This window comes from Myotis yumanensis, unplaced genomic scaffold (assembly GCF_028538775.1).
Source record: "Myotis yumanensis isolate MYYU_CA2020_CCGP unplaced genomic scaffold, mMyoYum1.0.hap1 SCAF_15, whole genome shotgun sequence".
In the NCBI taxonomy this organism is placed as follows: Eukaryota; Metazoa; Chordata; class Mammalia; order Chiroptera; family Vespertilionidae; genus Myotis; species Myotis yumanensis.
The window spans coordinates 36,381,318-36,403,038 of NW_027223766.1; the positions used below are offsets into that span (position 1 = coordinate 36,381,318).

At 40.5% G+C, this 21,721-nt stretch overlaps 1 protein-coding gene across 1 annotated transcript in view; it reads left to right on the forward strand.

Moving 5' to 3' along the window:
• Nucleotides 1-19,017, forward strand: part of TRHR (thyrotropin releasing hormone receptor) — a 34,479-nt gene extending 15,462 nt beyond the window's left edge. Inside the window, exon 3 of the mRNA XM_070392265.1 lies at nt 18,395-19,017. Within this exon, the coding sequence (XP_070248366.1) occupies nt 18,395-18,802 (408 nt within the window). The 3' untranslated portion in view covers nt 18,803-19,017. The remainder of the gene's footprint in view (nt 1-18,394) is intronic.
• The last annotated feature ends 2,704 nt before the right edge of the window (nt 19,018-21,721 follow it).

Sequence of the window (21,721 nt, forward strand, 5' to 3'; positions counted from 1 at the left end):
ACACTCAAGAGCAATTAGCCTTGTGACAAAAGCAACCCACTCCATCTTGCACAGGGTTCTTGACTTTGTTACTGACGTTAGCTCACGGAAAGATGGTATCTAAGGTGCAAATAATAAACAGGGATCGACTTGATCAAGGGTGCTTGACTCTTCCCAGGTTTTGTGCCTCAGAAGACCCTCGAGGCACTAAAGGTGAGAGCCAGACAGGCCCCACAGAACAACACTTCCTTTATCAGTGCACCGAGCTCTTCACACTTCAGGATCATAAAGGAGGTTTGTTTATTCCTGAGGGGAGCACTCCCAACTCAAGGAGACTGTGCGCACCACTTGAAATCCAATGCAGACCCAAAATTCAGAGAGGTAGAAAACTGCTGTTATTGACTGCGGCTTTTGAGCTAATGAATAACCATTTCTGTTTCTGGCTCCTCCCCAACTCCACCCATCTCCTCAGAATAATTAGTCAGGAGAGGTTATTAAATCCCATCAGGCCTATTGTCCCCATTCTAAACATGTTTTAAAATAGATAATTATCCATGCATATACGACAAGTAGAAAAGGCAGTCTTGAATATTTTTTTTAATCTCGAAGACTGCTGCACTGAAAGAAAACTCATGTTCCTCTTACGCCCAGTTAGTCAAAAGACAGAAATTTCTGGGCTGTGACAGTATGAATGATCTTCTCTAATAATCTTTAATGGTCATTAAGAAGCTCTTGGTAGCACTGAAGGGAGGTTCATTAATTTTTACAAACTGATACTTAAGTGTAAGCCCACTTTCCAACAACGCTGCTATCTTTTAAAGCGTTATAAAGTAAAGCTATTATAATTAGAATGTTATTTATCTGGGAAGGTCACCTTTCTGCCTCAGCTAAACCAACCCAGTACGATTCCAATATTAAAAATAGAAGCAAGTTGTTTAGAATATAAAGTATTCTTTCAAAACACCAATAACTTATCATAACGACAACTTAGAGTGTGAGGATTAGCTAGAATAAAACTCACAAAGTCATTTTCTACCAAAGAGAAATGTCTGCATAAGTAAGGCATCCTGGTGAACTGTTGCAGCAGGGCTGTGCAGGAGCCTCTGGAATGAGTAGTGATTTCCTTGTGAGCTAACTAGCCAATATTTCAGCTATATGGCATGTTTACAGTCATCGTAAAGATTCGAACATATTACATCTTACATTATAAATTTGTCAACTTTTATTTCACTCCCAAGCCCCTGAGGAGCCGGATTCAGTAGCATAAGTACATCCCAACATAAATTCCCTTCCCATTTCAAGAGTCACTGTCTAAATATTCTAGCTTAGATTCTTCAGTTAATATCATGCACCAGGCTGCTTGCCTGGGCTTCTCCCCACCCGGAAGGCAACCTGGAAAATAGTCTGTCCCACTTGCATAGGTGCCTGTGGTTTATTAACCTTTCTGATAGGTAATGTTTATGAGCTTTTACTATGCACCAGGCATGGTGCTCAGGATGTTCGCACATCATCTCCTTTGCACTGATGACAATTTATCATCTCCATTTTTCTATTGATTTGTGAGGGAGGAAGGGGGAGAGAAGAAGAGAGAGGGAGAAAGAGAGAGAGACATTAATCAGTTGCCTGTCACACATGCCCCAACTGGGGATTGAACCTGCAACCCAGGTATGTGCCCTGACTGGGGATTGAACCTGCCACCTTTTGGACATTTCAACTAACTGAGCCACACCGGTCAGGGCTATCATCTCCAAAATCAGGTAATAAATACAAATAGCATATGAACAAATAAGCATAGTATATTCAAATTGTGATATATCAGTTTGTGGAGAAAAATTAAGCAGATAAGGAGGATATGAAATGCTGACATTGAAGACGTGCAATTTTATATAGGGTGGTAAATAAATAGCCATTTTCAGAATGTAGTGTTATTTTGATTCTATATGCAAGACACTAGCAAATGTCACTTAATAAATCAATGCCTGAAACAACAGAGTTTTTCCCATTAATGCAATGTTAAAACACCAGGCTGGCCTACATAAGTCACTGGCTTTTATACACAGGAAGTATATATAGCATCACTGGTACTATTCCATTATATTTCATAAATTCTATAACAATTTTTCTAAAAGAAAATACATTCTATGTTCTAATGCAGAACTGAAGCATCTCCCAGTGGCAGGAATGGGACCTCTAGGTAGGCCAGAGATTGAGAGAGGTTTGAGATGAAATGTTCCTTTAACCCAAATACAGTGTTAGCTCTCTAAGAAACACTTGTCCTTTTAGGGCCAGATAGACAAGAGACTGCCATCTTTTGTGTGGTAGCCAGAGTGGTTAAAGCACAGGTGGGGGCAAATTGTCTGGATGGAATTCCAGTTTTACCACCTGTAGGTGGTATATGGCTTCCCTCATTTGTAAAATGAAGTTAATGATCCTACCTTCCTCACAATGCTATTGTTGAGGGTAAATGAGCAATATGTAAATGAAACACTTAGAACAGGGGTTGAGGCACAGTAAGTCATGAGTGTTTTTCTATTACTAGATTCAAAAATAGCTTTCACTTTTCTAGTGTTTACTGTGTTCCAAGCACTAGTGTAAAACTCAGTATACATCATCTCAGTTATCCACAACAACCCTGGGGATTAGGTAAGATTTTTTTCACCATTTTTCCTGAATAGAAAACGAAGACTCAGAAATAGTAACAGGCTCCAAATTCTAACAGCTGGTAAGTGGGGGAGCCGGGATCCCAACACAGAGTGACTGCTATAAACGAGGAGTCTCTGACATTGGTTAATTAGGAGAGTCTGATTTACACACACACACACACACACACACACACACACACACACACACGGGTTTGTCTTTCTCTGGGCCAGGAGTGTAAATTGCCATCAATCAAAAGTGCAAGTTCTCTGACTGGCTCCTGTCCTGATGCCTATATCACTCCTGATTGAAACTTCCACGAGAGTGCATGCCTTCTGGGGAAGTAGCTCCCGCGATGACTACAAGGACAGTATTTCCATTGCATTTTTAGGTGGTACATTTTAGAGAGGCAATGCTCACCATGCTTCTGTCATAGGAAAAATCAAACATGAAATCAAAACTTTGGTCCACAAGCTGACAGCCAGGATTATTTGGCCCACATTTTTCATAGGCTCTGTGGATAATTAGATGAAGAACTTGAAAAAAATTAGCCATAAATCCACATAGTGGTTTGAAATCCTTTATAGGTCCTTTGTCAGTTTTATGAGAAGTGTTCAACTCTCCCATTGGTTGGCAAACTAAGGTTATGGGCCAAATTTAGCTCTACTGCTTGTGTTTCCAAATCAGGTGTTAAGGGACACAGCCAAGCCCATTCACTTATGTGTTGTCTGTGGAGGCTTTCACATCACGGCAGAATGGAGCGGTTGTATGGCCCACAAAAGCTAAACTATTTGCTACCTGGTCCTTTATGGTAAAAGTTTGCCAGCCCCTGAACTATGTCTATGCAAAAGTATATTTGTGAAAATATTGTATACTTAGTAAAGACACCGGCACGTGACAGGTGCTCAAGAAATAAATGATAAACCATGTTTGGATTCCACAAAATTACAAAGACAGGAAAGTTCAAGCTTATCACAGACAGCCAAAATTAGCAGCTAGTGAATCTCCTGCCTCCATCTTGATTCTTGATCCCCAAGAGAAAATGCTTTGGCTCTTATATGGGAGCATCCTTAATTTCAACGAGCCCTAAAAATACAAATTTAAGATGCAGGGTGATATTTAGAGAGAAAGCTTCATGAGTGACAGAGAAACCACACATGAATAAATATGAAAGGAAATAGATAACACAGAGCAAGAAGCCTGTCAAAGTGAGATTTGTATCTTTGCATGGCAAATCTTACCTTCCCTTGGTAGATATTAACAGAGTATTAATCAACATCCAGTAATAGGAAATGAGCTCAACATAAATCATATTGAGTTAGCATCTCCTTAGCTCTTTATATTTCCTGGGTTCTTCATAACAATATATCCAATCATTATTTCTAGAGTAACAGACTAAATAACAGAATAAAATTCCCCAGAAAATTTTCTTGACCAGAATTCTAGTCTGATCTACCATGGCCCTTTTTGAGACTGAATTTTTGCACATTGACTTTAATGTTTAACTTAAAGCATTTTTTATGCGCAGCCTGGTTTTAGTGGCCAGTGAGAAAAATAGGCAATACACACTATTTCTGCCATCAAGATCTTAAATATCAGAAAAAAATCCCCAAAATAATAATGGTATTTGCATTAGAGCTGAAAATACCAAAGAATAGCATAGTGGATTCCTTCCTTCCTTCCTTCTTCCCTTCCTTCCTTCCTTCCTTCCTTCCTTCCTCCCTTCCCTCCCTAAATATTTATTGCACCTACCAGGTGCCAGACCTGCATGTTGCTCCTTGCAGGTAGGGTAAGGCAGGGATCTTCAAAGAGCCATCATTCTAGGGAGTGAAGAGAGGCAATAAACAGGTAAACAAATGAAGCAACAAAACCCTTTCAGAATGTGACTATTAGTATAGATGAAATAAACAGGATATGAGAGAAGTAATGGGGAGGGCTTACTATAATAGTAAGCCCACTCTCTCTATAATAGTAACATCTCCAGATCTCTTTCTCTTCACCTACAAAATGAAGATAATACTTACTTTATAAATACTGTAAAGACTGAGTAATTCAATAAAGTCTCTGGCGCTATGTTTAAAATATATTAAGTGCTCAATAGAGTATTATTATTATCATCATCATCATCATCATCAAAGGCTTCTCTGCCACTTGGTTAAATCTCCCACATTTTCCCAGAGATTGAGATATATATAATCACTCTAAATATAATGCTAGATATTGTTTATTGAGGACCACACTCTATACTGGAGCTTTACACAAATCACCTCATTTATTCTTTATACTTACTCCTGTTTCACAGATGAATATACTAAGGCTTAGAAGGGTGAGATGTCTTGTCCAATGGCATACAGCTAGTAACAGGCAGAACTAGAATTAGAATCCAGCTATGTCTGGCTCCGCAGCCTGTTCCCTTAACCACTATACTAATACCACTAAGTGTCCTGGACAATATTATCCAAAAGAGACCCAGATGACATCATACTCTGAAAGCTTGGGCCTCATAGCACAGGACCAGCATGCGTGGTTTGCATCACACACCTGTAGAGCCAAAGGGTTTTTAGTCAAACAGGTAAGAAGCTGATATAGGCAAAGAAACTTCATTCAATCTGTTAGTTTAACACAGAGTAGTAATACAGCTAGACCTCCTTACTAGGGATGCAGATTTGAAGGCAAGCTAAGAAATACACTACCCCTTTATATCAGAAAGCTCTAATATATGTTACAAAGTGTTTTTACGTCCTCCTTGCAATTGATCTTCAAACATATGTTTTTATATATTAACTGCAGATACTCAAAAGGCTTTGAGTGATAATGAGTGTCAAGCTGAGACTTCAAACCAAGGCTTCTGATCTTGAGTCCCATGTTTATCATATTCGGAAGCTAACATCAGTGGAAAACACTGAGTTTATGGTTTGCTGAAGGAAAGAAATGAACCGCCGCCATGTGAGTCCTTTCAGGACAGCTAGGAAGTTAGCCCTGTAACTCCAGGGCACAAGCATGGTCTAGGGTCTCCCCTGGGAGACACACAGGTACAGGAAGAGCAGGCTGCCTCCCAGGCAGGCTCAGCCCCATGGAACTTGGTCCAAGACTTTTAGAAGCAAAACAACTAAACGCCACTAAAAATTTGGCAGCCCTGAGAGCTTTACTTCTATTTAGAGAGCACCTCCTCCCCTCTCCATCACTCACATTTTACATTTTAAAATATTCTCATTGATTTTCCATCCCCTGCTGCGTGAGCAGCTGAGGGATCGCTTCCCTGTATCACAGTCTACAATGTCACCCTTACCAGACTGTGTGGCCAGAGACGCTCGGGAAAGAGATTAGATTGAGAAATATGTCCCTCAGAAAGGATCAATTTCTTCATAGAAGTATTACAGGTAGCAACTAGGCTCCTAGCTCAGAACTGGCCACGATGCTTCATTCAGAATTTCTAAGGTCTGGTTGCAATGAGAAAAATGATCAGGAAAAGTAAACAGACCCTAGAGAGCAAAGGTAAGAAAACCAAAGCAGATGTGTTAGGGCAGACCTTTCCACATGCTTAGCCATTTGCCAATAATTTACCTGGAAAAGAGAACATTTAGAAAAGGCTAAATAGTCCTGGCCATTTTGCTCAGTGGTTAGAGTGTCGGCCCGTGGACCAAAGGTCTGGGTTCAATTCCCAGTCAAGGGTATGTACCTCGGTTGCAGGCCTGATCCTGGCCTGGGTCAGGGTGTGTGCAGGAGGCAACCGATCAATGTGTCTCTCTCACATCAAAGTTTCTCTCTCTCTCCCCTCCCCTTCTGTTGCCACACTTTCTAAAAAATCAATGGGAAAATATCCTCGAGCGAGGATTAACTCCCCCCCCAAAAAATGGGGGTTAGGGGCTAAAAGCACATGCAACCCACAGCAGACAAACTATAGCTTTGTTCCAGCGTGGCCCATAAAAGAATTCAGAATGACATTTAATTTTCTAAATTAAGACAGTATCATAATTTTGAATTCCAATTCTGCCAGCTGAGTTTTCCCCTTCCCAGCATGTTTCCAAATATCTGCCTCCTGTGAACAAGAAAACATGCAGGCAACAGGAGGGGGGCAGCCTTTCAGCGTGCACAATTATCAGGCTGCAATCAATACTGACACCTCCACACGGGCCCCGCTGCTAATGTTGTGGAAAGTTCTGCATCTAATCCTCGAGTCTGGTTGCAAATGTTACCTAGTGCACAGCTGTTTTCCACTCGGAGAAGAACCTTGAAATCAGAAACACTCAAAAATATGTTGCATCAGGACTTCGTATCACGGTGCGAATAGAAATATCTTTGTTAGAGGCAACAACCGTTGGCTGGAAATAAAATTTAGTTTTTCCTTCTACTTCACTCTCACATACCGCCTGCACCAATTGCAACCTTTAACCTCAGAAAAGAAAATGTGTTTCTTCCCCAAATTCAAGGTATTATAGTAAAGAGGAGACTTGGGAGTCAACTATCCATGTTGGTAGAGTGTGACTTTTGTTCATTAACATATGGCTTTTCTCAGCATTGGTCTTATTCTCTGTAACATGCAGGTAAAGTAGGACTGTTACGAAGAACATACCAAGCATAGTGCCTGGCACATGACAGGCATATCACGTACCTTAATGCTCTTCTTGTCTTTCACCTGCTAGTTCCTACTGTTAGATTGGAATGCCTTCTCTTTAAACCTCGTTTTCCTCATTCTGGATGGAAATGTGTTCAGAAGTACTGCACAGTCCCCGGGTAAAAGGCTCCCAGAGATTCTCAGGAAGTGGGGCTCACGACCACTCGGGCTCTCTCTCTAAGTGAGCCCTGAACCATTAACCAGAACAGCTCAATGTTCCCTCGCTTTTTCCCACTCCTCGCGTGTTTGCGCTTCTCACTTTGCTCTTTTAAAAAGCAGAGGCTTTGAAGGCTCATATGACATCAGACTTGGGTGCGGAGCTCTGTCCATTTTCCTCAAGAAATGCCCTCACGCTTGGCATTTGGTGATGTGCGTCGTTTTTACTGGAGAACTGGAGGCGGTGTGTCATGTTCTGCACAGAGGTATGCCCTCCTGTGCCTCCGGCTCTCATCCTGCTCTTATACCGTAGCTTACCAACTGGGTGCCAACGTGCAACCCTACCAGCACAGGTAGCCCCACTGGGATATAAAGTCCTGTCTCCACAAACATCTCACTCAGGAAACAGCTCTGCTCGGCGAGTCTACCTTCCTCAGCACCCCTAGATTTGTAGAGAAGAAAATGTTTCCAATCTCACTGGGTACACCACACTTACAAAGTGACGCTTAACAAATCTTGTGTCACCATTTTCCCTTTATTTCTTCCCCAAGCATCACCAAATACAAGCAAAGTTTCCCTCCTGTGAATCTCTGCATAGTTTTATATATAATAATTCTTTATTGTTGGAAGTATTATATATGTCACCCTTTTTACCCATTGACCCCCTCTAGTCTGCGCCCCCCTTCGCCCCAGGCCTTCAGCACCCTATTGCCTGTGTCCATGCGTTATGCATATATGGATACAAGGTCCTTGGTTGATTACCTCCCACCCACACATCCTCCCCCACCTTCCCTCTGAGATTCCGCACACTGTTCCATGCTTCCATGTCTCTGGATCCACTCCATTCATCAATTTATTTTGTTACTTAGGTTCCACATATGAACGAGATCACATGATACTTGTCTTTCTCTGACTGACTTATTTCACTTAGTATGATACTCTCCAGGTCCCTCCATGCTGTCTCAAAAGTTAAGAGATTCTTCTTTTTTACAGCTGCATAGTATTCTACCTTATAAATGTACCTGTTTTTTTATCCACTCATCTGCTGATGGGCACTTGGGCTGTTTCCAGATCTTAGCTGTTGTAAACTGTGCTGCTATGAATATAGGGGTGCATACATTCTTTCTGATTGGTGCTTCGGGTTTCTCAGGATAGATTCCTAGAAGTGGGATCACTGGGTCAAATGGCAGATCCATATTTAATTTTTTGAGGACACTCCATACTGTTTTCCACAGTGGCTGCACCAGTCTGCATTCCCACCAGCAGTATACTAGGGTTTTCTTTTCTCCACATCCTTGCCAGCATTGTTTGTTGATTTGTTGATGGTAGCCATTCTGACAGGTGTGAGATGATACCTCTTTGTTGTTTTGATTTGCATATCTCAGATGATTAGTGACTTTGAGCATTTTTCATATGTCTCTTGGCCATTTGTATGTCCTCTATTTTCATGGACATTTTAGTATTTTGGGTTGTTTTTATTGTAGTTTATTTATAATATTATGCCATTGTGGTCTGAGAAGATGCTTGGTATGACTTCAATCTTCTTGAATTTGGGGAGACTTTGCTTGTGACCCAATATTCATGGACATTTTAAATCAGAGCAGAGCCCAGAAAATTCTCCATAATTCTTGCCAGAATAGCTATTCTGAATGGAACATTTAAATATTGTACTTGACAGATAGAGTTAAAAACCATGTATTAGCATCTCTGAGTGCCTTCCTGTCAAGAAACCTATAAGTAATCCACAAGACAGGATATGACACTCCATGATCACCCTACCATAAACCATCACTCCAACTTTATTCACTTTTATTATACTTTATCTGACTCTGAGTTGATTCCAAGCCCTTTTCCAGCCCTATCATTCAATTTTTAAGCCCCACCAGTCATCTCACTCCATAATATGAAGCACCCCACATTCATTATATATATACATCAACGTCCAGACACTAAGTCAAAACAAAGCAGAAAATCTACCAGATGAAAATACTAGAGGCCTCAGTCATTGTAAAAATTTGGCTAATTCAGATTTATATAGTTTTCTAGTCAAGTTTATCCTTCAGTTGGCTCAATTAAACATTGTTTGCGGGTAGTAACAAACAGGTGGCTCTACTACTTACAGTCAACGTAAAACGTATAAATACGTTTCCCGCATACAATGTGTTAATGTAACAAAATGCAAAGGGTCACTGATCACTTTGCTGAAGGCCATCTAATAGCAGAATACTCCCAGTCACAGAACACATTTTTAATATGCAGCAATCCAGGAGATGGGCAGACTCCAAACGCAGAACATATTATTACCCTCAAAGACTGGCATCAGAATTCAAGGTAACTGTTTTGTATTCAGTAGACAAGAACATGTTTTCAGATGGAAGTACACTTCTGAAAAATTGGGCTATTCCAGCCAGAATACAATTTTATTTTAACATTTGTGGATAATAAATGTATACTCAACAATAATTCAGCTGTTCATTGAGCACTTATTATGTGCAGGCATATGTACTAAGAACTTCTCCTGATCTTCTGTAGAGCAGACATCCAATAAAAGTTTGTTGTTGTTTTACTTTGCTCAGAAGGCCAAAAAATAGAGCTTTGGTATTATAAAATGTGGGATCCAAAATTAATAAAGAGCCTATTTACAATTATAGTTATCTCCTCTGAAGACTATTAGTTATAAAAGAGGTGAATGTTCTTCAAAGACCAATTTACTGGTGTAGTTGTTACCTCCTGTTATATAGCTTTGCCTTTTTAGTACTGAGAAAGCTTTTTCACTATTTAAGAGTGCCCTGAAATTTAGATATTCTGCTACTGAATGACAGCCAAATGTTGAATGGGGCCCTGTTACCTTCTATTAAATAACTTTTGTCTGCCCATTCCTTTTAAAACTTATATAAATTCAGGGTTTAAATTGGCAGTACCCTTTTAGAAAGATTTATTTGTTTTCTTTCTAAAAGTGATACCCCTATACCTTTGTATAACTCCATTTCTTCAACAATATTTCAGTTATAGTGAATTTTAAAAGAGAAAATAACAGCAGGTCAGGAAGCCAGGGTCCTGGGTCTAGAACAGTGATGGCGAACCTCTGACACACGAACTCATTTTTTGGTTGATTTTTCTTTGTTAAATGACATTTAAATATATAAAATAAATATCAAAAATATAAGTCTTTGTTTTACTATGGTTGCAAATATCAAAAATTTCTATATGTGACACGGCACCAGAGTTAAGTTAGGGTTTTGCAAAATGCTGACACGCCGAGCTCAAAAGGTTCACCATCACTGGTTCTAGAAGGCACCCTGTTCTTAGTTGGCTATAGGAAAGTGGAATGAATTCAGTAGTTTCTTCAGCACTTCACAAAACTGCACCACCTCTGTGAATGCAGCAATTAAGATGATTCCTGGCAATCAGTGTGATTCAGAGCTGAATCTGTTCCTATGGTTTATCAGCACCTTGAGGGATGCATACATACACTCTGGGTACTATTTCCCTTGTCCTGGCTTTATAATCCCCAAATAACAAAACCCAATTATGTGAAAATGATCATAAACATGTCTGAATATTTTGTCACCATCAGTAATGTATAAGCTAGATTATCTAAAAATGTTAGAACTGGAGACACTTTTCAAGATTGTACACTTACTGATTCTGGAAAATGAGGTCCAGACATAAGACCATGAGACCTAGAGTATTGATCTAGAGGTGGTAAAGATGACAAAAGGATAAGTTGAGAAGGACTGAATCCAAACTCTTATGAGAACTATATGCCACTATTTCCCATAATTAAATAAATGAAGAGTAATATATCTAGTCAGGCTTGAGTTCAAAATTTCAACCTGATCGTCATCATGGGGTCAAGTAGAGAAACTCATCCAGCTCTTAGACAATCCTGTTCCCACTCTGCTCTTCTCCTTAACCACCTCTGCTGGCAATCTGTCTCTTTAAACACTACATTTTAATCAACTGATTTCTCTACCTCTATGCCTGGCTTTCAATCTACTCTACAAAAAATGCCTGGTCTACTTCTGGGCTGACAATTGGCTCCATGGAGCTGGCATTTCCAGAAAACCCTCTGCCCTGCAGCTCTGTCTGCTTTGGCAGATGCGCCCCTCCTTCTGTCCTGGCAATGGAAAGCCAAGCACCCTACAGAGTGTGGCATCGCCTCATCATATAAAAATGATGGCTTTGTAATGGTTTCCACATGCTTCCTAGAGCAAGAGGAAGCTCCACTTCATTACATGGTCTGCAATTAGACTGAATTACTTCTGATCCCCAGGATATGCTCTGCTATCTCATGTGTCTTGATCATCACACACACCAAATCTCATAGGACCACCTTTCCTGCCTCTCCTTACCTTCAGATTTGGGCTTAGATGTCACTGAAACTGAAAGGCCCTCACCATCCATCCTCAACCCCAAGTTCAGATCAGGTGCTGTCATTGAACCCCAAATTTCCTCTATCTTAGCATTTATCACATCCTATATAATAAAAGCCTAAAATGCTAAGTGTCTGGTTGACAGGTCAGCCATTCAACCAATCAAAGCTTAATATGTTAATGATATGCTAAGGCCGCTCAACCACTCGCTATGATGTACACTGACCACCATGGGTCAGACGCTCCGATTGGTAGGTTAGCTTGCTGCTGGGGTCCGGCAGATCAGGACCCTCCTCACTGGCCAACCTCCTGCATCCCTCCCTGGCCCTGATTGTGCACCAGTGGGGTCTCTCAGCCTGGCCTGTGCCCTCTCACAATCTGGGGATGTTGGAGAGCTGATTTCAGCCCGATCCTGCAGGCCAGGCCAAGGGACCCCACTGATGCATGAATTCGTGCACCGGGACTCTAGTTGTATTATAACTACCCATCAGGGTATAAAGTACCTGAAATCACTGGCAATGTCTCTCTGCATCACCGTCAAATCCGCAAGGGCCAGGACATGGACAGGTACCTGGTAAGGCTGCAAATAAATCTCTTAGAATGAATGGATGAATTCCTTTCCAATCAAAAATATATTGTAAGATCATTTTCCCTTGATGATTATGTCATGCTGTTTCTCAAGGACATCCTGAGGCAGAGACTTCTATAAAGAAGACTGTCTTTTATATAATTGCATATCCCATGCTTTGCCTCAGCAAAAATGGCATTGCTTAGAAATAACGGCCCAGGATATTTTCAAATTAGCATTTTTGTTACTTTATTTAGGATTAAGAATAACAACAGAAATAAAACTTCTGCCACCACTGTGAAATTAATTGAGGGTGAAAGACAATCTTTAGGACATTTTCTTTCTGGGTGTTTGCTCTCCTACTGAAGAAGAGGTGTTAAAATCCAAGCTATCGCCACACTAAAAACTTGTGGAGCTAGCCCCCAGGTGCCCTTCTTGGTAGGTATCTTCTTTCTTGGGGTCAACAATGCCAATATCAAGTGTAAGATCTTGTGGTCTCACCTTGCTTCCACGGTCTCCAAGCAGCAGAGAGAGCTGGAGAGTTGGAGGAAAGTGTCCGGTGACACCTGTGACTTTTACTCACTATGCATTTAGAGGGATTTCATCACGTGAGCATGCCTAACTGCAGTGAGGGCTGGCAACAGCGAGCCAGCCATGCACCTGGGAGGAAGCAGAAAGAAGTTTAGTGAATAGGTGGCCCACCCCCACCATCCCACCTCATGGGACCATTGACTTCTCTTAGAAAGAAGTTGTTAGCTGAGCAGAGGATGGTGCCACACAGGGACAAAGGCAGTAACTGCTCTGGTGATGATTAATGAGAAGAACATCTTTGATTTATCAGAGCAATGTATTTCTGAAGACAGTGCTCACGTAACAAAAGTAGCCCCCCCTGGTGTTCCCTGGTGACCACCCACTGGGGATTTCAGATAGGAATTAGAATCTCAAAAAAGAGTGACCCGTTTGGAGGAGCCCATAGACGGTAGGACGCTAATAAAGGATGTCCCAAAATTCACGCAAGAAGTAATTTTGATAGAAAACACAGGTTTATAATTAAAAATTGTAAATTTTTTACTGGTTCATAAAATATACAGTATAGGGTTATGTATGGAAAAGCATATAGAGTAAATGACCTCCACGGCTTTGCTGGCACATACGCACTCTTTTGTTATTGCCTGAGCAGCCACATTTTCGAAGAAGAATGGTCCGATGATGCCTCCAGCTCAAAATCCACACCAAACAGTGACACGCTGTGGATGCATTTGTTTCTCAACAATCACTCGTGGATTTTCTGAACCCCAAATGCAAGAATTTTGTCAATTAACCAAGACATCAAGATGAAAATGAGCCTCATCGAAATTCAGCCACATTTATGCAAAACGGTCATGGAAAATTTCAACAAAAGAGTGCGTATGTGCCAGCAAAGCTGTGGAGGCCATTTACCCGATATGCTATTCTGTACATAACCCTATACTGTATACTTTATGAATCAATAAAAACTTTACAATTTTTTATTATAAACCTGTGTTTTCTATCAAAATTACTTCTTGCGTGAATTTTGGGACATCCTTTATTTGTATTCACATTTATTGCAGTCTTTAATACCAGCCATCCTCCAATCCTGTTTTGTAAAAGGTGAGTTTTATAATTAGAATCCACATGGGTTTGTATCCTGACTCCACCATTTACTAGCTCTGTGACCTTGAGCTAACCTCTTGTCACTAAGCTTCGGTTTCTGTGACTGTGACCTACTAATGGTACAGGTGCCTCAGAGGAGGTGGTGAGAATGACCATAGACGGTGCAGGTAAAGAGCACAGCACGGTCCAGTGGGAGTGGCTCAGTGGTTGAGCGACGACCCGTGAACCAGGAGGTCACCGTTTGATTCTCACCAGGGCACATACCCAGGTTTTGGGCTCCACCTCCAGGAGGGGGCTTGCAGGAGGCAGCCTATAGATGATTCTCATCATTGATATTTCTATCTCTCTCTCCCTCTCCCTCCTTCTCTCTGAAATCAATAAAAACAAAACAAAACTTTGTGAACATTTTAGAAAGTGATTACATTCAATAAAAGATATTTGAAATTAACTAAAAATTATGAGTAGGATTAAATGTAATCTTTGTCATTTCACTGGAGACATTTTCCCCTGGGTCAGTCTTAGAAACTCATTATATTTATTTCATTTCATTCCTCCATAAATTTTAAAATATATATTTCAAATAAAAAACTGAAATATATTAAGGACTCATTTTACTAATTAACTAATCTCCATTTAAAAGGATTTTTGATATTAAAAAATAAAGTACTTGCAAAAATCCTCTAATATGTTGGGGAACTGAAATCCACAAAAAGATCATGGTTGCATATTTTGAATTCTTTCAATGCCTGAACTTATTCAACATTTTTTGAAGACTGTCTATATCACATCTGACACTAATTCCTTGGAGAAATGAATAGCCTTCCCCCTGCCCTGAAGGAGCTCATTGTCTATTGGAGAGATGGACAAATATGGTTCATTGTAATAAAAAGTTTCGGGAGTGACGTTAAAGTATTCGTGGAGGCCTGTGGAAGCTCATGGCAGAGATTCTAACCTCAAACAGGTTGTTTTTCTTTGACACAATGAAAGTTGCTCCCTCACTGACATTAATTGAAAACAGAAAGGTAGATATGAATGTGGATTCCATGTTTCACCTGACAACTGTAGAGAAAAATATAAAGATAGATGAAAGTCAACCTTTAAGTTCGGAAATTTAGTAGCAACAAGTTTGTTGGATTTATACTCAGAAGTAGTTACATGTTTTGGTGACTATGATGGGGATAACACAGTAAAAATCTCATCATTGGATTGCAAAAGGTTTTCACAGGGAAAGTGAAGCATAAAGGAAGGAGGATGGGCTTTGGCTTAAGTAGACTTAGGTTGAATTACTGCTCTGTCACTTACTACCCATGTGTCTTTAGACTAGCAATTTTCAACTGGTGTGTACCATACAGTTGAATTCTTAAAAGATGCAATACCTGACTATTAGTCAGGGTCACTAACTTTTTTCCCCTTAGCTTGTCAAATAAAAAAATGGCGACCGCCAACAAAACAATAGCAGTCCATTGTGAATGAGTCAAGAGTATACCTATTTTTTTTGTTAGATAGGAAAAGTATATTTTTGGGGATGCTGCAGAATTTTAGTAATTAGTTTATGTGTTCCATGAAATGAAAAGGGTTGAAAATCACTGCTTTAGACAACTCACACTCCTTAAAACCCAATTTCTTAATATGCAAAGTAGAGCTAATACTAGCTTACACATAGAGCTATAAGCATGAAATATGATAATGTTCACATATATTTGTGATGGGGCATCATGAATGACTCAAATGTAGGCTACGGAGTCCTTGGCAATGAGTGAAAGGATGTTGGCAAGTGTGAAGCAGTAGCCTGATGTCAGAAACCTGGAGTGTTAGGTAGGAAACAAAGGCAGGGATGTGAGTGATGATATGACAATAAAGGTAACAATCACTATGGCTCCTTCCAAAGCTCAGAATCTTTATCACTGAATTAAGCCTTTGATTTCCTATGACCTCTTATTTACTCATAATCTTAACTCTGCTTGGAAAAAATCAGGCTTCAATTTACCTCTTGGCTGAGTAGCTTCTCCTTATCTCTATGAAGTCAGAAGCTCTGGGATGCGTTCTCTGGTATATTACCCATGTGAATACCATACCTTTCCACTGAACAATGGCTCAACCCCCAGTGACAAAATATGAAGTGTAACTGTCCTACATGCACTGAGTTGGAAGAGATGCTCAGGGAACGGTAAGTGAGATAGAACAGGAGGGCAGGGAGCTTCCAGAACATGATAAAACAGCCCGTGGAAGCAGAGGAAACACACTAACTTGAGAGCAGGTAGGTAGCTCACAAAGTGCCATTGCAAGAAAGTAGTAGGGGTCACTCAAGAAGAGACGGGATTCAAAAAGAGAAAAAGATGATGCGTACCCATGGGTGAGAAGTTTTATAACAATTGATATTTGGAGAGCCAAGAAGGAGGCAATTACTATAGATCCAGGAAGAATAACAGCAAGAGATTAACATTACTTCTGCAAGTCAGGACTCATGGGGGGCTCCTATGTAGGGGGAAAGAGATACAGTCAAGGGGGAGCTAGAGCCCCACGATCAGAAGACGAGGAGTGCGAGGGGGAGAGGGAGATATTCTCACATACGAGACAAAAATGGATCCTACAACCAGAATTAAGTACCAGGTTTGGAGCTGAATTTATAGTCAATACCAAGGAAAGAGGAGGTGTCTAGATGGGAATCTTTATTTCTACATTGAAGAACTTTTAAAAGCCCTCTCTAAAAATAGGATCCCCCTCATTGTCAGAACAAAACAGAGCCTGGTGGGGCTTCAGTGATTCAGCTGAGAGGTTAAGAGGGATAAGGGAGGAAGAACCAGATCCTTCTATGTAGCTGGGTATTTTCCAAATTCAGAACATTTAGAAAGTATGGGTTGAGGAAGCTGAAATTTCTCAAATCCTGTGGGAGACTAAAGAGAACTAGAACCTGGTTTTTATATGTGTAAAGTGTTGCTCTTGAAGAAAAGCAGCCAGTTATGATCTCCCCCGTTGCTACCACTTTAATACACCCTTCCTATAGTTAAAACACTATGGTCTCTTTATGCAGTCATTAGTAAAAGGGTAAAATTTCCATAGCACTTAAAAGTTTCAAAGCCCTTCTTGTGTTCATTATTTTATTTTCTTCAGACCTCTATGAAGTAAAAGCAACGATATAATCAGACATAGTTCCGGGTGTAGAAGGGGAAGTACAGATGAATGACTTTATTAAGGTCTTCAAAGCACTTAAAAAATCAAAGCCAGATGATTTAACTCTGATTCCTGGCCAATTCCCAGCCTTTCACTGAACACGGAGGCGAATGAGAGAAGCATCTGCTAAATTATGCCTTTCAATAATCTTGCCCCTGGCCAATCTTGGATAATAAACCTCATCTTCCCTAACATCCTAGCTCCTGTGCACTGCTTGGACTTAGGACCACACTAAATTCCAGAGTTTGTTTCCTCTGGCCGCCCTCTCCGTTTACCCCGAAGGAAAGCTGTGCGTGTGAAGGGCAAAAGCTTTGGATTCCTGCTGACATGGATTCCAGTCCCAGCTGTAAGACTCCACAACTCCCGCCACAGTGCTAACCAGCATCTGAACCTCCGTTTCCTAATTGGAAAAATGGAGTATGCGATACCTATTTTGGAGAGTCTTAAGCTTTTTGAATGAGATCACATATGTCAAGCACCTAGTATAGTGTCTGGCACATTGACATTGTAGAACCATTGGCTTTTTTGCTGAGGACACTTTACCCTTTTCAAGCTACTGTGTTACCTCGTTTGACCGAGCGGAGCAGGGTTGGCTCCATTTTGCAGGTGAGGTATAAGACAGCTTAAGCACATTTCTCAGGATCACATATAAGGTAAGTAAAGATGGGATTAGACCCCAAGCCTCCTAATGTTTGTTGAAGACATGCATTTTGGCACCCTGCATCACATCCTCTTAGCGGGACTGGTTTCAGCCACAGCTACAGTGGATGGGTCCTGCCTGGAGAGAATGTCCTACTCCAGGCACCCACTGTCCCCTGACTATCTATCCTCTTCTCTGCCTCAAGGTTCTCTCTAAAGCTCCCAGGAGTTTCCAGGCAGGAGAATGTAGGGCCATTAAAGTCCCTAAAGGTACCCCTCAACAAAGCGGGGAGGGCAGCCAGTGGATAAATGCCTGTCCTCTCTCCCTCTGGACAGATAACCCTGAAGCGCACTATTTGATTGCCAGTTGCCCACAATGGGAACCTTCTCAATAACACACACTTGACTTGGGCTTTTCTTCTTCTATGACACTCTCCTCCATACCCTTGATCTGGCTTCCTGGGACCATCTCCCAGATAAACTTCCTACGCTTAAGTCCTTGTCTCAAACTACATCTCGGGAACTAAAGGTTGGGATGGGGGTGTATTGTTTTCACTCTTTCGCTTTGTGTTCATTTGTGTTTACAGGCATTTCTCTCTATGTCCCTCTCCATAGGTCACCAAGATGCTGGCCGTGGTTGTCATTCTGTTTGCCCTTTTGTGGATGCCCTACCGGACTCTTGTGGTCGTCAACTCATTTCTCTCCAGCCCTTTCCAAGAAAATTGGTTCTTACTCTTTTGCAGAATTTGCATTTATCTCAACAGTGCCATCAACCCAGTGATTTACAACCTCATGTCTCAGAAATTCCGAGCAGCCTTCAGGAAACTCTGCAACTGTAAGCAGAAGCCCATGGAGAAGCCCGCTAGCTACAGTGTGGCCCTAAATTACAGTGTCATTAAGGAGTCAGACCACTTCAGCACAGAGCATGATGAGATCACTGTCACTGACACGTATTTGTCTGCCACGAAAGTGACTTTTGATGACACCTGTTTGGCTTCTGAAATAACCTTTAGCCAAAGCTGACTCCTGAGTTAGAAGAAAATGGACCATAAAGTGAGTCTGTGCAGTTAGCAACCCAAGAGAGGAAAAGGCCGCTACTCATATGGGAAGACAGAGCAGATAGACTTTTCCAGTACTCTAACAGATCCTGGCCCAAGATACTTTAACCCACAGAATGACTCATATTTTCCTTCTAGTGTCACCAAGCTAATATCACAAAAAATGAAGCAGACCTGTGAAAGAGCCAAAGGGTCGAAATTGAGAGTGTAGCCCTTTGCATTTAATTTGAGAAATTCACTTTATTTTTTTTTGGGGGGGGGGGGGGTATGAAGTTTAGATAAAATCTAGACATCAATTTACATTATTTATAATAACTCTGCCAAATGGGATTTCTCCACTTCCCACCAAAGTATTTATATATGGGTGGGACAAAATTAGGTTTACAGTTGTTCATGTGGAAAAATAATACAAGAATTCATAAATAATAATACAAGAATAAACTCTGTGTTTTGCATACTCACAACTGTTAAGCCTACTTTGCCTCACTCTGTATTTGGTAATTTTGCAGCATGTGAATGCTTAAATGTTTGGTAATTTTGGTAATTTAATGCTTAAATGTTTGCATTTAGCATTTCAACAAAGTGCAGTGCTATATCATGAATATCTGAGACTACAGAAAAAACAGAAAAATATTTTATATTTATTGAGTGAAAATGAGATTTCAGACAAATATGTTCACTAGACTAAAACAAATACAAAAGGAAATGTCATGATTCTTATAAAATTTTGAGATGATTTTTATATCTTACAAAGTAGACAGTCATCATTTCAAGTTTAATGTAACATAAACCACAAAATAGTCAAAATTACAAATTAGGAGGAAATGTAGATTTAATTTTTAGATAAATGCAGCTCTTATCAACTCTTTGAGCCTCCCAAGTGATGGCTTAGACATGAGAATTATTCAAATTAAGTAACTGTGAAAATACAAATGAACACACAATTAATATTGAAAAGTATTGCCAAGACAAGACCAAGTATTTAAAATAAGGGTTTACTTGTCTCTGAAACTTTAAGAAAATCCTCCTTGAGTAAATATTATTGTGTGTAAAGTACTGAGCCATGTCAGTGAATAAGTCCTTCTAACTGACTCTAGCTTAAAAGATGGGAACCTTCTCAAAAGCTTACTTGCTATTCTATCAGTCAGTGTGATTCCTCTCTGACCACTACATATAGCCTACAGATTTTAACTTGTCTACACTTGTCTTTCCTTGCTGCCTGCTTGTTATTTGTAGGTTCTTTATCTTTTTTCAACTGCTAGTGATATGTTGTTTACAGAGTCTAAATCAAAGCAATGCAAAATGCTGTTGGCTTTATTTTCAATAGAGCTAAAACCAATTTCAACTCATAATCTGTATCTCTTTATAGTTATGATTTAGACTTGCTAGTCTGTATCAGTGATTATTAGAGAGCTGTGAATGTGAATTTGCCCAAGACAGTGTCTGGTCTTACTTTACTCCCTTTCAAATGTCTCACCTACTGAGATTTGGCCAATCAGCATCTATCTCCAAGTGTATAAATTGCCCTTGATGATGACAGTAATAGCTAATTTTTAATGACTGGGCCAGAAAGTACTGGGTACTTTTAAGTGTCCCATAGGCTAAAATGTTCCCTCTCCAGCCTGTATCCTTTTTTGTGCATTTTCCTGGAACCTAATTGCTACTGATAATTATCCCGACCCACCTTCTTAATGAAGAAGACACTGTGTTTTGGAAACTTTTAAAATGCTGCTTTGCCATCCAGAACCTCATTTCAGGATATGCTTTTGTAAAAACTGGCCTCATCCACTCCAGGAAGACATTCATATCCTGTCACTGTGTCAGTAAACAAATGCAAGCAAATCCATATATATAAAAGGCCAATATGCAAAGTGTCCCCATGGGAGTTCGACCAGGAGACCTAGAGTTCAATTGCTTGCTATGACATGTACTGACCACAAGGGGTGGCATGGAATGAAGTAAGGCACTGGCTGGCAGCCGGCAGCCAGGGAAGGGGAGGCCCTGGCTGGCAGCCAGAAGGCCCTGATCGCCGTCCAGGCCTAGGGACCCCACCCGTGCATGAATTTTGTGCACCAGGCCTCTAGTATTTATATAAATACCCTAAACGTCTATCTGCATGACACTAAGAAACCTATTTTAACTGACTTGCATCCTAAATTAAATGTTAATCTTGGAAGCACCAGAGGGACCCAACCCCAAACCACATGAGCACACATGCAGGTGCATAAAAACACAGACACACACATGTAAATAAACTGCTTAACAAAGGGATATATTGGAATATATTCAATTTTTTTCATTAGGGGAAGGAACTTATATTATTGAGCTTCTAACTATGTCTCAGGCATGCTGATAGGCCCTTAACCAACATTATCTTCCTCACAATCTCACTACAGCTGTAATGATGATAACACCAGGGGTCAGGGATCAATGCAGCTTCCCTAAATTGTGTAGATACCAGGGAGAGAAAATGCCATTTTTTTCTTTCCTTTTTTTAAGGCCAGCATGATGATTAAAATTCTTTCAGCTTCATGCCCTGAAGAATAAAATATATATATGCTCTGCAGGGTGGTAATATCAGATGTCAAAAAAATTTACAATTTGTCTTTCCTGTTATACACAGAACAGAGTACATCTTTCCCACCTTTGGAAATTTAATATATGTGCTCAGTTTTTCCATTTTAATTTTTTAAAGTTATTTGCACCCTGGCCGCTGTGCTCACTGGTTAGAGCATTGGCTCATGTACCGAAAGGTCTCTCTCAGGTTCAATTCCCAGTCACGGGCACATATTGGATTGTGGGCTCGCTCCCCACCACTGGTGGGGTTCATGTGGGAGGCAACCAGTCTATGTGTTTCTCCTCTCCTCTTCGCTCTCTCTCTCCC